At 48.0% G+C, this 18,199-nt stretch overlaps 1 protein-coding gene across 1 annotated transcript; it reads right to left on the bottom strand.

Annotated features, from left to right (window-relative positions):
• Positions 1-172: 172 nt before the first annotated feature.
• On the bottom strand, positions 173-18,199 carry WNT2 (Wnt family member 2; the record flags this gene model as incomplete). Its single annotated transcript, XM_082494212.1, has 5 exons — positions 18,106-18,199; positions 16,373-16,596; positions 13,002-13,279; positions 9,739-10,003; positions 173-402 (listed from the first exon to the last, which is right to left on the bottom strand). Exons 1-5 carry the CDS (start codon positions 18,183-18,185, stop codon positions 173-175), a joined length of 1,077 nt encoding a protein of 358 aa, XP_082350338.1. The 5' UTR covers positions 18,186-18,199.

Genomic DNA, 18,199 nt, shown 5'->3' with positions numbered 1-18,199 from the left:
TGCAGAAGTGGGAAGTGAATCCTGCAGAGTTTGTATTAATTATTCAGCAGCTCCCGTGCAATGAAAGACAAAGGCAAAAATGGTGTAAAAGTAGAGGAGGCCTCGGACACATTCCCTGCATGGAGCAGGAAGGGCAAAGGCTGTGGTCCTCAAGCATCAGTAGCCTGGTACATCATGTCCGGGAGATCCAGCCAGCGCTCTTCGGTGCTTTGCAGGTGTGAATATCAACCACTTCTAGGCAGTCCTGGCAGCGCACAGCACAACACCAGTGGAATTTGCACTCGCATTTTGTCATTCTGCTGACACGGGAGGTGTCGTAGCCTCTCCCGCAGCACATCACTTCACAGCTGTCCATGCCGCGGGAGGTCTGGTTACACACCCGACCGGCTGTCCCGAGGGACCCTGCGAAGGAAACGCAGGAAAGGTCAGGAGGTGGATTTTAAGGAAGGACAGAAAGCACATGAAAACAGGTATAGGAAATACAATTTGCAATGTATTAGATCCTTCAACATCATATAACCTGGGGTTCAATATCAAGCCAGAAAAATTGCCTATAATGGGGTAACATTTCGCACAAATACTCAAATTTATCCTGGAAATCTGCTTTGGAGATGAGAAGGAGTAAAATGGACCAAATACTTCAAGGCTCTCCCCGATTCTTTTCGTATCATCGTGCTTTCCTTCATCTTTCTGTAGCACCTCTTTCCTCTCCAGGGAGCAAATTCCCTCCCCGGGGCAGCCGTGCAGCCCCCTCCTGCCCCCTGCGTCCAGTCCCTCCGGGCTGTGTGAAATGGGGTGCCCGGGAGGAGCACCCCACCGGTGCTTGGGAGCTCGTGGGCTCTGCAGAGGAGCTGTGGGTGGGCAGGGGAGGGCTGGGAATGAGAATATTGCTAAATTGGGTGGCTCCAAGGGACACGATGGGCAGAGTAACGGTGCTGCCAGTGGTCGAAGTCTTTGCAGGAGCGAGCGTAGAAGCACCCCAACTGCTTGGCATCCCTGCAGCGTCCACCCACAGCCCCTGGGCCCACCAGTTCAGATGGCAGCTGAAGAGTGGCTGCTCTGTGCCACCTCTCATCTCTGCAGGGTAAGCACAAAGGGTTCTTCTCCTCTTTCTTGGCAGAGGTTAGAAGAAACTAAATAGCAGCCTGATGTGGACAAAAGGATGGGCAAGGGAACACCCCCCCACCTCTTCCTGTTCTTAAAATCTCTCTGGAGTGGCCAAAATGCCTCTTCCCGTCTCCACGTGGCACAAAATGGCTCTTTAAGGCATGTTTTAGCCCAGTTACTGTGCCACATAGGCGCTGCTGCTCATCTCATACCAACTTATGTTAGAGTACACTTCAGGATCTACACTAGAGCTGTTGACACATTATTATCATCAATCTGGAAACTTCATGAATACTCATTGCTTCACCTAATTTCTTATGTACTGCTATTATAAATCAATTTCAGGTATAGCCATGAGATGAACATTGTTCTGGCATTTTCCCTAGACCCGATTATAGCTCCATTCTTCTGTTCTTGGCCAAAATGAGATTCCCTAACTATTGACTGTGGCCATTAAATTAAACATTACGGAAACATTTTATAAAGTGTATGCACAGGTGTACATCAAACACGGACAGTTTACCTTCTTAAAGAAAAAAAAAAAGCATGCGGACATTAATTCAAATTAGCAAACCAATCTTCATTAATAAAACTTAAGCTGTATTACCCTGTAATTATGAAAAAACTAAGCTGCATAATTCTCTTTTTTTTTCCCCCTATGGTGTATGTATGGTTGTACATACCACCACGGCTGTATTCAGCACTTCACAATGTACAAGTATTCCTTGTTCCTCCATCCCCTACCGTCCCCAGCATCAGGGAGACTTCATGTCTTTTTTGGGTCTTGGCCCAGACACTGAGGCACTGAGTGGTCTCAGGCACTTGAGTAAAGTCATCTTCTCAGACTGCGGTTTGACATGTGACTGACACACAATTTAGCCACAGTGGGGGAAATTTTGTTCTTCTTGCATCTAAGGCAGAATAGGCTTCAACTGCTGCCCCAGAGGAGTGTTTCAGTTGTAGAATCATAGAACGGTTTAGGTTGGAAGGGACCTTACAGATTCTCGTTCCAACCCCCCTGCCATGGGCAGGGACACCTCCCACTAGACCAGGTTGCTCAAAGCCCCATCCAGCCTGGCCTTGAACACCTCCAGGGCTGGGACACCCACAACTTCTCTGGGCAACCTGTGCCAGTGTCTCACCACCCAAGAAGTCCCTACAAGTCATCTCAGCCTTCTCTCCCATAGCCTATATTCCTGTATTTATTTAAATATTCATTGGGCCAGAGGTGGAAATATACACCTGGAAAGCTTCAATATCAAATCGCTGGTCCGCGTCTTCTGGGAGCAGAGCAGAAGGGTGCTGAGTGGCTGCCTGCCCCCTGGGCTCAGCGGGTGCCCACGGCTGGCGACAGCAGAGACACCGGCCCTGGCTCAGGGGTCCTAGGCTACAAAGGTGCTGTGGCACTGACCAAGCAGAGACCTGCTGAGCCACCCGAGAGTGAAAAGGCAGAGGGAGGAGAAGACAGGCTGAACAGAGCCAGTGATGGGCTCCTGCAACTGCAGCCTGATAAATCCCAGACCTCCTCAGGGTTCGAGCCTGCTCATCCTGCTGCCCATGGACCAGCACTCTGTGCAGCATCCTTGGGGAGGCAGCTGAACAACACTTTAAAGTCCTCAAACCAGGACAACTCTGCTATTTGCAGAGCACCTCACATTGATGTAAAAAACAGTGACATGTTGCCTCGGGCATACCCTGCATCAGGAACTGGCAGCAACTCCTGGTCTGTCCCCGCAGCCAGTGACTGCACCTGAATCCCATCCCATTCAGGGCATCCTGGGGAGGAGGAGGAGAAGAGGTCCCACCAGCAATGACCTGGATGGGTCACACCACCCCTAGTAAGCCCTCTGCCACGCAGCTCTCCCTGCAAGGCCAACTGCACCAGGGCAAAGCAGTGATGCCAAAAGGCCTTTCCCAGATCCTTTTTCCAGGAATAGCTCCACACTGAGCGACAGAGACTTCCAGTGGCCCCTGGTGCCCCTGATCTAGGCAGGGACAAGGGCTCAGGAGGACACACAGCTACTTGATCTGACTGCGGTCCCATAGGAAAGCGAACCAATCCCTGCTTCCCGGCTGCCGCTTTCTCCCCCATCCACGACGCTGTGCAAACAGCTGGGACGCCCCAAAGTAAGTGCTGGTGCTTGTGTCAGCCCACGGCAATACCCGTCGCATCCCAGATCGTGCAAAATACAACTGAATAACCGCTTTTGTAGGGGCCTGTCCTGCCCTCTCTGCTCAGACAAAAAAAAAAAGGTACAAAGGCCAAGCTTGCAACTCGCATGATTCATGTCCTGCGTTTGGAATTCGGTGTGAATTCCTGCTTACCTCCCTGCACAGGCTCCCCCACTCCTCCCTGCCTCTGGGTGCTGCTTTACCCCGCTGACGGGGCGCAGCCCCCAAGTCCCGGAGTGCCTGGGCTGCCCAACGCAGCACACCAAGGACAACAATCTCCAACAACCACGATTTGGGGTACATTTCAAACCGCTTGGTGGTTTTGGTGCTTTGCTTTCTGATTGTGGTTTGTGTGAAACAAGGTGGACACTCGATAGCCTTCGCCGTGCCACCATCGCGTGGCAGCCAGCCAGGTGTCACTCCTCCAACGGAGGCAAAGCAAAGCCACTCTCCACCTCAGAGCATCTCCTGACCGGGAGCAGAGCAGGGCCATGCCACCGGGCTCCTGGGGTGGAAGGAAGACCCCACGTCCCCCTCCACATGAGGACAAGCGCAGGCTATCGCACCCGCCTGTGATGAGGTGCAGGAGCTGCTCCAGGAACGTCTGACCACATTCCTCAGCCAAGGCACAGGTTAGTTTCCAACTCCAAAGTTCTTGTTTCCAGATGTTGAGGGAAACTGCACAGCAGCAAAGGAGAACCTGAGCGGGATACGGCCCTTGGTTTCAATGGGAGTTTTGCCACTGACTTCAAAACCAAAATTATTTCGTCTCCTAACAGCTAGCCAGAAGCCGGTATCATCTGATACTGCCCGTAACACATCAACATTGACTACACCACTAGGAGAGGAGACTAGATTATCCACGGAAATGATGAAAGAGAGAACAGGCTGATGTAAAGGCTTAGTTTCTGAGCAGAATCAATGGTTTTCAAAAGTTCAAACAGCATCTTCTGGATCTCTGCGGCTTCTCTCATGAGAAGGAAAATGAGGAATAACTGTCAGCGAGCAGCCAGGCAAGGTGCTGCGTTCCTTGGTGGGCACTCGCGTACCCGGGTGATGAAGACAACAGAAGACACTAAACAAAATTAAGGTGGAGTTTTCTGAGCTTTGCCGGCTAATGCACCTCCTCATCACTTAAGAGGCAGGAGTGTGTTCTAACTTGCAAAAGGTTTTCATGCGACCTCTTTGTTTTCAGTTCAAGTTTTGGAATTGCCATGCCGACACACAACATTATACCTGCCAAAACATCCACAGCTTTTAACACTGCCAACTTTACGGTCCGTACATCAAACTCTTTCTTCTTGGTGTGCACAGTTGTTTTCTTAAGCAAACACAGGGTAAATTGAAAAATATTTTTTCCCATTCCTAAAGCAATAAAATGAATTTATTCCTTTATAATGTGAGAATTTCCCTTCTGTTTCTACTGATTAAAAATCTGGCTTCAAGCAATAAAGCTCATTGCTTGACTTTCACCTAACAAAAAAAATAGGAGGCAGTGAAATCCCCAACAACAATAAACTAGTTTCTACACAAGAATTTGGGTTTTTAAAAAAAAAAAAAAAAAAAAAAGGAAATACAGAAAAGTAGCTCAGAAGCTACTCACTAAATCAAGAAAGATTCACGTGGACCCTGCGCACAACACCCCAGTACAGCAGGGCTGGAGAGCACAAGCAGCACACACCGGAGGCAGCCTTGTCTCGGAAGGGCTGGGATTTCCCAGGCCGGCAACGAAGAGACAGCAACGTGCTGATAAAAGCAGCTTATCCAGATTGAGTTTAGAGTAAAGATGTGTCTCGCTTTAATTTCCAGAGCCACTGATAGCTGTCATAACCTCTCAGCTCCCAGAGGCTCCTGGGGCGATTGTGCTGCTCCCTTCCGGACGGTGCTTGGAGAAGAGCTGCTCTGATGGTAGTCATCACAAGCTCCACCGTCAGCTTGAGCAGGGCTGGGACTGCACCCAACATGTTTGCAATGCATAAATGGGGAGATACGGGCCAAGGAGTCGCAGAGGGACTGCCTGTATGCGGCTAACCTCAGTGAGAAGGTTTTGACATAGATGAGGGTTGGTTTCCCTCCATGGGTTACATACCTCAAGTACTAACACATCTTGCCCAACACCAATACTTTGCAGGCTATACTTTAAGTTCATGTTTTTCTTTCACTCTGGACTTGGCCTCATTAATCTCAAAAATGCAGAAAATGGCTTATGTGGGGCAGCAAGGGAAATAAATTAACAGAAAAATTATCCTGTGGAGGACTCGAAGCAGGTCATCTCGAGCATGTGGTTTGTCACCCAACGCGCAGCTCCAGGGGGCTGCCCGTGGCACTGTGCATGCATCTCCACAGTGCTTCCCAGTGGGACACCACGTGTGGAGGGTCCTCAGACACAGCCACAGCACCTTGTCTGCCTGTTGAAGACCACCTGCCTGTTGAGATGGCCACCACAATCCAGGTACGCAACCCACACCCTATGCACAGGCAGAGGCAGCGACACTGGCTATGACAGTGCCCAAAGCAGGACCATGTGAGTGTTGGGAGAAACCTACAGATAACTTGAAGCACATGGCACAGGGGTTTGCAGCAGGTCCTGAGGGACTGCTGCAGCAGCCTGAGACCACCTGCACAGAGACACAATCTACCTCTTTGCTCCACCACCACCTTCACACAGCTGAAGCCTTGTTGCCACCAGAGCAGTCACAAACAGTCAACACGTGCTCACCAATGCCATCCTGTCACTCGCCCACCACCTCCACCTTGGTGTCCATGCTTGGAGACACAACCTCTCCGCTCCACAGGCACCACCTCACCATGCGTAGCTGATCTCACTTGCTCTACACACTTTGGTGGGGGTCTCCATGCAGGAAGAAGCTTCACCCAAACACTGCCTAAGTTTTTTTTGGTTGCTCTGTACAAATTAATTTTTAATAAACCCGTTCTAAAATGCTTTCTTTTGCAGGAAGATGTTACGCTGCTTTAATAGTCTCTATGAACAACAGCCCGTAACGAGGGCTCGGCCAGCAAGCTGGTGATGCCCACGCTACGGCTGCTCCTATGTTTATTCCTAAAGTAGTCTCTGCTTGTCCACCGGTACGTTCAAAACATCATAAACTTGCAACAGCTTTCAAACAACCAAGCCTGCGTGGATGGTCAAATTATGCTCTTTTAAAACTTAAAATGATTCTAACAGAAACTTATAAGCAGACAAGCAAGAGGTTGGGGTTTTTTTAAAGCATTTCGGAGGTGAACAGCGGGACTGCCACTTGTGTAGCTGTCACTTTATTTCCCTTCACAGCCTGAGCATTTCTAACAGGTGAATCCCTGTGCAGTCCTGCGTATACTCAGATTGGTTTTGGGAACTGGAAATTTATGATAATACAAGGGACGACCAGGCAAAGTGTGGCAAAATTTGTAAGTTCGTGACAAGATTTTCAAAAGCCCTCTGGGATGTCCTACCTCTGTTTCTATCAAATTCTGAGTACAAAATTGTGAGTAAAAATTATTTCAGCATCCATGTGAGCAGAGTTAAGTGAATTCTGAACACTTCTGAAAAATCTTCCTTTGGTTCTTTTCTAAAAGTCGTGAAAACTTAATGTTCAACGAGAGGTGGTTGAGCTATTATGTTCTCTGGCTATTGAGTTGCTACTAATGATTTGCACATATTATATCTCTCCCAAAATCAATGAATCCTCTTTTGCTTCTAGGAAAAAAAAAATAATAATATCATATTTATCACGTTGTAGGGGTGATCCATGTATGTATGTCCAGCTGCATCCCCCAGACAGACTGCCAGTCCCAATGGGGTGTATTCAGTCCCAGCACCCTCTGGTGGCTGCCCACCACCAGTGAGAAGTGCCAACGCTGAAAGCTCCGATGGCAGAAGACGAGTGAGGTATATGTTTTTTTGGATGGACCACTGATGCTACCGCATCACCTTTACCGCAGCACCTTTAGTTTACCGGTTGGTGTGTGTTAACACACCCAAGCCACAGAGGATGTGGGTTTGGTGGTTTTACAGTTTGTGAAGCTGTCTCCTGGTCAAGCCCTGAGGCTTCATAAGGTTTGCTCTGGGAATCCGTCATTCAGTCCCAATACTAACTAATCTCCAGATACTCTTTTTTTTTTTTTCTTTTTTTTTTTTCCTGTAGCACTAAATTGCTTGAATTCCGTGGAGAATGAAAAGCAGAATTGTATTCAAGGACATCCTAAAGTGCTGTGGTATCACATTTAGCCGACGCCGAGGTGCTCCTCACCTATTTCAAACCTCAGGCTTCCATAGTCTCATTTCATTTCCAGTCATTTAACAGGGCGGACGCTCCAGAGCGCTCAACAGGGCAAACCAAAGGGAATAAAATAAAAATGCTGCTCAGCTGCTGAAATTACCTGTCTCAAAGTCAGATCAGTTCTTGTTTGTCCAATTCTTTCTCTGCTCCACACGAGCAGCAGGGCAGCCCATTAAAGGTTTACTGCAGCTTGCCAAAACTGTGCTCTTCCAAACAACCACATTCTCTGAATTTTGGGTGGCAGAGAAACACCGCCTCATCCACAGCCTTATCTTGAGCTGAGCCAAAGCATGTGTTAGACTCTGCCATCTCTGGGCAGGCTTGACAGCACCAAGCAAGCACACGTAACACACCGCAGGAAAAAAGTGCCCACTCTCCTCCACCATAACAAGACCAACAGATGAGACTATCAAATAGCTTTTTGACACAGAAATGGGTCGCGCAGAGAAGAGGTCTTCTTTTTGGGGAGAATGAAATCAGGGTTTTTAGCATGAATGAGGCAACTTCAAGGAACAAAGTTTTGAATAAATGCTAGTCTGCAAAGTCAGACTCTGCACAATGCCACAAAATGCCCATTTATTCACTTGGATTAAAGTATTAGACTTTACCGTATCAGTCACTATTCAAGGAACAATATGTGTTTGTGCAGGTAATAAGTATCACCTACGAAAGCCATAAGTAACATTTAAAATTACCTTGACTACTCAACTAACCAGTAACACCATACAACATAAGCGTACTGGATGAAATTCTGGGTTCCCCGAAGTCAATAGTACACGACCAGGATTTCACATATTGTTCTTATTTAAGTACAGTTGTTTTGCAATGCTCACTCCAAGTAAACTTGGATTGTAAATAGGCAGCGGTGCCAAAAAGAGTCGAGCTGCATTGCTATCCAGATACTTACGGATATGTCATATCGGGTGCAATCTGGTACATTATACAACCTATTAATTAGTTCCACAACATCTTTCATACATTACTCACTCTGGCTCTCTTTTCCAAATTTCTGTTTTTCTAGTTGCTAGTTTTTAATTGCCACATCAGGAAATACTATACACAGGTCAGGAACCGTTAGCAGGATTCCTGTTGCCTGGCAATGCCTCGAATCCTCTAACGCTGTTAAGTGTCTCTACCGAAATCTCCGAGAGCAGGAAAATTCACTGTTAATAGCAGCCCTGAAACTTCACCTCTTCCCACTGGGGCTGGCAGGACTCTTCCGAAAATGTGATGGTTACCATGGACGGAGCCAACACTGTCTCGTAAAGAGGAATAAGCAGCTGTGTCACTCGATGCAGTGGGCTGTGTCCCACCAACCTCTATTCTTTCACCCACCTGCACGTCCTCCGGCTGCCTTGCACCACGGTACCGACAGCTGTGTTCACAGAACCACAGAATGGTCAGGGTTGGAAGGGACCTCTGGAGATCATCTAGTCCAACCACCCTGCCAGAGCAGGGTCACCTACAGCAGGCTCCAAAGGATGGTGTCCAGGCGGGTTTTCAATGTCTCCAGCGTGGGAGACTCCACAACCTCTCTGGGCAGCCAGTGTTGACTGGTGCAAGCATGGTTTGCACCAAGCTGCTGTACCTCCTACATTACCAATGGGGAGAGGTGTGTTCTAGGGCTACCTCCATCCACAGTGAGCTGCGGGGAATGTGCCAATAAAGGAGGACACTGGTCTCTTGGGAGTCTGCAGCAGCAGTATAGCAATATGGAAGAGAAGCGAAGCAACAGGAGGTGGTATCATAGGGACATCACGGGACTTGGGGCTGCTGTAGTTAGATTTGGCAGCTCTGGAGCAAGCTGTGTGATACAAGCACGTATGAGGCTGTGTACAGTACAGACCTGCCTCCAGACCGTAACTCAAAACTAGTTCTAAAAGCAGCTTTTGCCTTGCGGAGTCTCCAGGGCTCCACAGCACCTGGAAGAAACTGCTGAATTATGTTAGAATAACTGGCTGTCCTACACCTAGGGACATCGATGAGCTATTGTTCTAGTATAGACCTGTCCTTCCAAAACACCTTCCTGTCCGTTTCCTTCTGGTTACATGCATGGATTTATATAGAAAAAAAATATATATATATATATACACACACACTCAATAATAAAGATAATTTTTGACCTTCAAGGTACAAATGTCTGAAATAAAACCATTCATGTGTAATGATAGAGGCTTACCTACATCCCTGTCCCTGATACAGTAGTCTGGAGAGCTTTCAAAGTATACCAGGTCATTCTTAGTTGGCTTCTTAAATCTCTTATTAGCCACAGTGAAACCCGTGCCATCTTGATTCATGACCACCTGAATCGCTCCATTGTATTTCTTCCACAGATAATCTCCTGTTTTCCTAAAGTCTGCCATGGCCAGCCAACAGGTCCTTAGAGTGCACGATCCACTCACACCGTGACATTTGCACTCCTGTTTCAAAAACCGCTTCACGGCCTGTTTAGAAACGCAGTAAAATACACACAGGTAAAACAAACTGTAATTTATGCTTCTCAGCTCTTTTCCATTCATGCTGTAATGCCAGACTTGCAGTGGGTCTCCAAGTCACGGTCTGTAGTGACACCCACTGGTAGCATCAAGTCATCCCCACATGGTTGGTCTGCTCTGGTTGCTTGACTCAACCGTACACACAATCCTCTGGCTGGTGGGCTTCCCTTCCCTGCTCCTGCCAGTCAACCCCGAGGACTGGGATGGTCCATAACGCTGGGACACAGACTGGACAGTAGGAAACGATCTGGGAAGTGGACAGAATCACTCAGCCCCTTGGTAGGCCAAGTACCCCGTTTCCCCATCATTCCAGCATCGCCATACCGACCCTCTCTAGCTCACCTCCATGAAGTTGCCCTTTGCCCTGAATAGTCTTTCAAATATTGCCTAGAAATTCACGGGCATTTCATATTAAAATAATTTTGCAGAAACCGTGCAAAGTATCTTACCTGGGCTAGGCATCAGATCTATGCTATTTTTAAAATAAAACCTTATAAACCTTTTAACAAACATTTTGGAATAGGACCTTCACTACCTTGTGCTGGAGAGATCACCCTCATCATTAATTTAATGACTGAATAGCATTAAAGCCATTTCAGCTTCGTCTCAGACATTTAAGCTATCAGTATGGTGTTGGAGAACAACAGATGGGTTCATATACAATAAATAATGAATTCCTAATTCTGAAGATACGGATATTTGGTCTATAGATACTATGCCTTAAGGGTTTGTGAAATATGAACATTTTAGAGTTTGTACAACAGGAACGGCATCGTGGGAGGAAGGTAAGGGAGAGGAAAGCTCCATGATTAGGAGTGAGACTGACGCACAGCGGGGAGCATTTTTCAGTCAAGCACTTAGTAATAATGTGAGAATGTGTTATAAAACCAAAGTACTTCTAATTTTCTTTCTTTCCAACTGGTAAAGGATTTGACTGCTTCAAAGAAGTCACTGACATTCCCACAGCCCCAATTTGTTGCCAATGGTGCTATCACAAAACTGGGATTCTGCTCAGAAAGGGATTTAAGCAGATGCTTGGTTTTAATTACCTGAGTAGAAATAAGTTAAACTACTCGTTTGCTTAAAACAACTTGCTGGAGTGAGACATGGAAGAGCAGAAGCTGCACATAGGGATGCAGGACTTGGGTTGGGGTTTTTTTTCAATGATGTTCCTGGACTGGTACACAGCATATTACTTCATATGATTCATATGGGATTATTATAAATACTTATATAATGTATTTATAAATTAGTAAAATCGTAATAGCCTAGTGTTAAAAGAAACCTGTCAACACAGGCATCCCCTTTTCGGGGTGAGAAAAAGCCAAGGGCACATCTGGGCTTATCCAGATCCCAGTGCCAGGCTTGTGGGTGGGCTGAGGTAGCGATTTCCCTGCAAAACTAAACGTACACTGTTGCACTGGGGATAAAAAAATCAGCATCTCTTTCTATAAAGCAGCTCCTAAAGCATATGAGAACATGTTGATTATTTTGAATCAAATACATTTATTAACGCCTCTTTATCTTTTTTCTAAAAAAAAAAAACACAAAACAAAACAAAAACTATCTGCTTACCTATACTGTCTTATTATTTGGCATATACATATATTTCTAAACTTACTAAGATACTCAACTATTTCAGAAAGCACTTCCCAGCATGGAGCTAATTCATCCCTACAACGTCTTTGCTTGTGTTGTAGACTGCAGTTGCTTTTGGACAGGAATATAAATACAGCCATAGCATCACATATGCGTATCACTGATCTGAATAGCCTCATCTGTCTATATTACATATTAATTACACCTGTCAGTAATAAACAGGTGGAGGAAAGATGTTGAAGTAGAAACATTTATCAGAAAAAAACATCTACTTGCAGTACAATTCATTAAAATTGGATCTTTTCCTCTACCAAGAGCTAGTGAATACAGAACAATTTTACAGTTTATGAAAGGAACTTTTTAATACAAAAAGATCATAATACGAACAATTTACTTCGTACTGAATATACGTTAAGGAAAACCAAAGACAAGAAACAAGAAGGCTCTACGAATCGTTTTAGAAGTGCCTGGTCTAGCACTGAAAAATATTCTTTTGTATTATTTCAGATGCCGTGGAGGCAGCAACTTTTGAATACGTTTCGAGTAATGAAATGGTGTATTCCAGTTTCATGCACTCTTCTTGCTATTTATAGCTACCACCACAAAATGTTGGGGCACGTATTCCTTAGCCCTTGCACCAGCAGCGGGCAATAAGCCTGGCAACTACTCCTTCTACTCACCTACAATAAAAAAGCAAAGCCTCTTTTTGTTGAAATTGGGGAATGGTATTTTCATACAACATTTAGAAAAGGGGGTTGCTTAGAGCAGGTCATACCCCAAAGCCCACGCCTTTTGGAGGGACATGTACTTTGGATTTATTTTCTTAAAAAGTGAAGTAACTGTATTTTCTCTCTGCTCATTCTGTGTTTCGGTTTACCGTGTACATACAGGAATGGACAGGATGGGTTTGTTTTTTTTCTCCAATGCTATTCTGAATTTGCTCTTTAATAGTCAAGCCTGATCTTCAGTGTGGTCTTCGGCCTCCCTTAGGAATTTCTGTTCTGTATTAACCAAAAGTAAAACTCCTCCATATATAAAGATTAGGCTCAAAACAAAACCTCCATCCAAACCGATCCTGCAACGCCTTGGGCTCGGGCTCAACTTCCCACACACGGAGCCACTGAACTGACTCCGACGGGAGCACTGTTCAGCAGTTGCGCTCAGCCTGTTTGGAGATCCCTACCACCCCAAACCTCCAAAGGAGACAGAAACAGCCTCTCAGGCTCCTGCTCATCCCGCACTTCTTCCTAACCGCGGAGACCAGTCAGCAAGGGCCATCCGTTACCTGCCCCAGACCCGCCAGAGCTCACAGAGAACATCTCCAGGCATCAGTTGGATGGACACCCACCTTCCTCCCGGCTCTGTTGTTGTGAAGGTTCATCAGCGCTCTTGCATCTTTTCCTTTCCGTTCTTTGGCATCTACGAAGGCTCTGGCAAATTTAATGCCGTAGTCGATGTTGTCGCTGCAGCCCCCCCAGTCAAAATGGCCCTTGCTGTCCCTGGCAGAGCCTTTCTTCTTGGGATCGCAGGAGCAGGATTTCAGCTCCCCTTGGCTACATGCCCTGGTGATGGCAAAAACCACTCCAGCGGAGGAGATGGCATGTACAAAAGCAGATTCCCGACTACCTGAAACAAACAAACAAAAAGTCGCTTTAAAAATCGTTGGGGTAGTTATAATTAGCTTGAGCGGCTATCCTAACTCCAGCCATTCAGCCTGGACTTTTTTTTGCTGAGCAAAAGATAAAACTGGGCTGAAATCACACATTCCCTGGAGCCAGAATTAGTCATGGCTTAAACTTGGACCCCTCCCTGGTAAAAGCTCATCAATATAGTGTTAGAGTTGGAAAACATTAAACGCGTGCTTCTGATATTGATTAATATACCTTCACGGATCAGTTGTTCCGTACAGATACGTGAATCGGACAGCTGCTATTTCTATCGTGTTTCATCGATTTAGGAAAATATATGAAGTGCTATCTCAGAGATAGGTTTAAGAAATTATTAAATAGGGACAGCGGAACAACATGTACATTGCAAAATACTGCAAATAGCTCTAGAAACCAGCTTTTCCTCTTCTGAAGCACTCAGAAAAAATTGCTTAAAAGGTGGTAGGGAGAAGTCTTGGGTGTTAGTTTCTGCAAATAAGTTAAATTTAGGTCTTCTGCTTAGAACCAAGCCTGGTAACCGTAATCCACACAAACAAGTTCCATTAAATCAATGGCACTGCTTGTGTCATGCTTGAGGCAGGATTTGGCCTGGCAGCTGTGACTTCTACACGCCAGCTGTGCAGGCAGTTTTCCCTTCTCTTAACGAAGATATTTCATTATACCAAAGATTATCTGTATTTCTAGGCTATGCCTGCTCTCAGGCTACCGGGTACGTACTTCAATGCAGTAATTGCTTAAGTTTAAGATGTAGTAATTTACAATACAGAGCTATCTTATATTGGTACAACTGTATTTCATGGCAATGGGATATTTTAATATTTTTAAAGTTTTTTTTAGCATGGAAAGAGTGAGAAGTAGTTTTTTGTGCAGTACCTAAGGCCACTAGCAGTGGGAAACCCCTGTTGGGAGGAACTGTAAGCCTTAAGTAGTATTAGCACAGTAAAGTAGAACCCCAAAGAGGGAATGTTACCTGTGATTTTATAGTAGGGGCAGCATTACGCTCTATAACTTATTATTTAGTATTTATATTCCAGTAGCATCTAGATGTTTCAAACAGGAAGGGCCCTAGACCTCGGCAAACCTTTGGCAAATGGCAACTAGAAGCTTGGAAGAGGACTGGGCAAACCCTGCCTTCCCCACACCACCTTCAAATTCAGGCAGGAGATATCACAGCTTGCTACAAATCATGCTCTTTTGAAGACTTAATTTCTAAGAAAACATATTCAGAAACATCAAAACTTTTACAAATTAAATTTTCCAGTTTAAAAAGAAACACTGGATGTCGTTGGAAGAGAAATGTTTCATTTGAGTTTATTAAACTAATCAAAAACATTTCATTTCGAATTTGAGCACTATCAAGCCACATTTCCCATCGCAATCACTGCCTGGTAAGGCTCAGCATAGAGCTCGGAAGCCCAACGCCTTAATTCTCTCCCTTGAGCCGACAGTGAAAACTTCACTTTTGGAAAAACTGCAGTTTTACTCTTTTTTTTTAGGAAATAGCTTCACCAGAATTAGGCCATGTTCTGCCAGACATGTTTTCCTGAATGTCAGAGAAACCTCATCGAAAACTTCAGCTGATGGGTGATGTTACTGGTTACTCACAAATAATTGCTAAGGGAACATGAAGCCGGTTACTGGAACCAACCGGGTACCAGCAGCGAAGCCTGGCACCGAATGATGCTCCACGGATGAATCCCACTGCTCGGGTCATCATGCCCAGCGTCTCCTGTCCTCCTCAACCCCACTGGTGGGGCAGTTGACCCAGGGTACTTTCCTCCTCCTCTACTTGCAGGTGCCACGCTGCTCACAGCCTGCAGAGGCTGTCTCAGATGGTGCTGAGGACATCCCAGGGACACAAGTGCCAGGGCAGGGCCAGCCCCACCAGCTGTGCACCACAGCTGTGTGCCCAGGTGTGGTGTTTGGTTAAAAGAGCTGCAGTTTAGAAGAATCTCAGCAGATTTATCTCTTGGGTAGGGACATCCTGGCACAGTAACAGATCTCGGCCCTTTCTTCGAGTCAAAAGGACCATATAAGTTTTCTGGAGACTCACTAGATGCCTTCATCCTACACTTAGGTGCCAACACCACCCTGCTTAACCATCTTCCCTCAGGGTGGGAAGCACATTGTGGTCCTCAGCTGCCTGGGGTCTGCACAAGCCTCGCTCATCCCTATGAGACCTACCCCTGCTCATCTCTCTCCCGGAGCCTGATCTGAGGGAGCGGCTATTGCACCCCTGCTGAGGGCCTGGAGGGCAGCGCTGCCCCCGGCCACGGGACACCTCGCAGGCAGCACTGCCCTGCTGGGACTGCACCCTGCCGCTGCGCTTCCCTGGGGAAATACTCCAGCAGGAACTGGCCTGCGGAAGGGGTTGGCATCTGCCATCCCAACGTGCTGGGGTCTTGTTTGAACATGGGCTACCCCTTTCAAACCCCCCAGAGTACCGCTGTCCCTAGACAGGGGGTGGGCTGTGCTGGAAAGTCCTCTGCCCAACTCCTGCGTTCTGGCACCTGGGTTGCCCTGTAGCCCTTAATTTGTGCTTTGGGGGTCCATTACACACCAAAAAAAATGGAAAAGTTGGGAACTGCAGGGCCAGCCCCTAATATGCCAACCCCCTCCTCCCCTTTCTGAACCTCATCCGTCCACGTCCTTCTGCTTCAACACAGGTTTTTAAGCAAAGCAGCACTTCTCGTCACCGTACATGCTGTTCTGCTGGCTGGGGGACCCTCGCGTACTTTTGCGTTCCCCCTTCCTTTCCCCCCCAAAACATAAAACGCGGCTTCACCCTTGCGGAGAACAAGGGACGCGGGAGGGGGGACACGTCCTCCCGTTGCTCCCCCGGTGTCACCGACGGCGCCCCGGCGGTGCCGGCCCCCGCGCCGACCGTCCCTAATCCCCCCTTTTGCCCCTCCGAGGAGCCCCGTTACCCCCCCACACACACACACCCCTTCAGCCCGAAGGCGCGGTGGCGGCGGCGGAGGTTGCGCGCCCCGCCCGCACCCGCGGGGCGGCACCTCCCACGCCACGCCACGCCGCGCCACGCGGGACTCACTGCGCAGCAGGACGCGGCCGAGGAGGCGCTGCCCCCGCTCCAGGGCGTTGCAGTCCCAGCGGTGGCGGCGGAACTGGTGCTGGCACTCGGCCGTCCAGGCGGCCACGCCGCGGCCGATGGAGAGCATGGCCTCGGGGTGCCGTCGGCAGAGCTGCCGCTGCCGGCTCACCAGCCCCGGCACGTTGTCGCACATCACCCGCGACGAGCCCACGGCCCCCATGTACCTGCGGGAGGGAAGGGGAAGGGCGGGCAGCGCCGGGGGACCGCGGAAATCCCCGGGCACCGGCTGCGGGGGAAAGGGGGAAAAGGGAGGATGGGTGGGGGTCCGGTCCTTCGCCCCGTCTGCGAGCAGGAGCCTTCCTCTGGTCGATCCAGAGCTGCAGCTGCCTGTGCCTTTTTTGCTGGAAATCCTTTTAAATTAGTCTCCGATGCTGAGTGGGTTTTTTTTAATAACGTGAAGCATTTAGGAGAACCCCAAACCCCGCTATTACAGCTCCGTGTAGTACTTATAGGAAAAAAAAAAAAAAGAAAAGAAAAAGAAAAGAAAAGAAAAAATCAACCCAAAACACAAAAACCTTGAAAAAAATTAAATTACATCATCATCTGTATCCAGATGGTCTCTATTAGTCCTGAAATGTTTCGAAAGGCACCTTTTATAAAACTGAAACTGCTATAGGTGTCTTTTGAAGGGATCAAACAGAAGAAAATGTCCTTTTTCTTGTATTTTCATTACTTTATACGACCATAAAATCGTTAAAGCCGTGACTTCCAAAAAAATATATATAGTTAAGTGGCAGTTAAAAGACACCATGACAAAAAGCCAGCGCAATAAATTACATTTATACGGCTATGGACACAGATAGTAATTTAATTGAAATACGCTCGGTCTGATAAATCAGGCTTTGATCCCGCGTCAGCCAGTGTCAAGGTTAAACGTGTTCCCCAGGTTCATAAGAAGCGGTTTAACTCCTCTTCCCACGCCAAGACTTTTCAGTCTGGGGCTTGGTTGCGGTCCCCAGTTTGCGGGGCAGTTTCCCGTTCCCAGCCGAACCCGTTACACGGCCCCGCGCTTGGGACAGCGAGACCCGGTGCGGTTTGAAGCGGGGCCCTGCGCTGCCCGCGGGGCTGTCGCCCCTTTGCACTTGCAGTCGGCAGTTCAGCCAGGAGCGGCTTCGAAGGAGGGAGGGGAAAAATTAATAAATAATAATAATAATAATAATAATAATAATAATAATGAAGAAATCCCCGCTGTAGCCAACTCCCCGAGCCGCCGGGGCGCGGAGGGCGGGCTGCCAGCAGCAGCGCTTCATCCCGCACCCCGCGGGCGTGTTCCCTCCAGCCCGCCCTCCTCCCACTCCCTCCGGCCCCACTGGCAGCGCCGGCCGGGGGGGTGCCCGCTGTCCCCCCGCCCTCCCCGGGACAGGCAGGGTCCCCCCCCCCCCCCGTGCCCCTCAGCCCTACCGAAAGCCCCGCTCAGCCCTGGCAGCTGCTCTGTGCTTGTGCGAAGGAGGAGGCCATGGAGCAGGGACGGGGTGTGGAAGGAGAGTCGCCGAGACCGTCTGACCCCGCTGGCTGTAAGGTCGGGATTTCTGGACCGGGGCAGTTGGCAGCAGCGAGCTGTACGAGCCTGCTAGGGAGAGGCTTCCCCCCCCCCCCCGCCTCCCTAATTTACAATTAATCCGACCCCACCTTCCCCAAGAGCACATAAAAATTCCTGGAATTGCACAACTTACCACCATGAGGAGGTGACTGGTGGGGTCGCCCAGACCAAGACCAAGGGAAGAGACCACCAGATCCCAGAGAGAAAGTTCATGTTAGAAACGCTTC

Source organism: Vanellus vanellus (genome assembly GCF_965231255.1).
Source record: "Vanellus vanellus genome assembly, chromosome: 1".
NCBI lineage: Eukaryota > Metazoa > Chordata > Aves > Charadriiformes > Charadriidae > Vanellus > Vanellus vanellus.
This window is presented reverse-complemented; position numbering and strand designations above follow the sequence as displayed.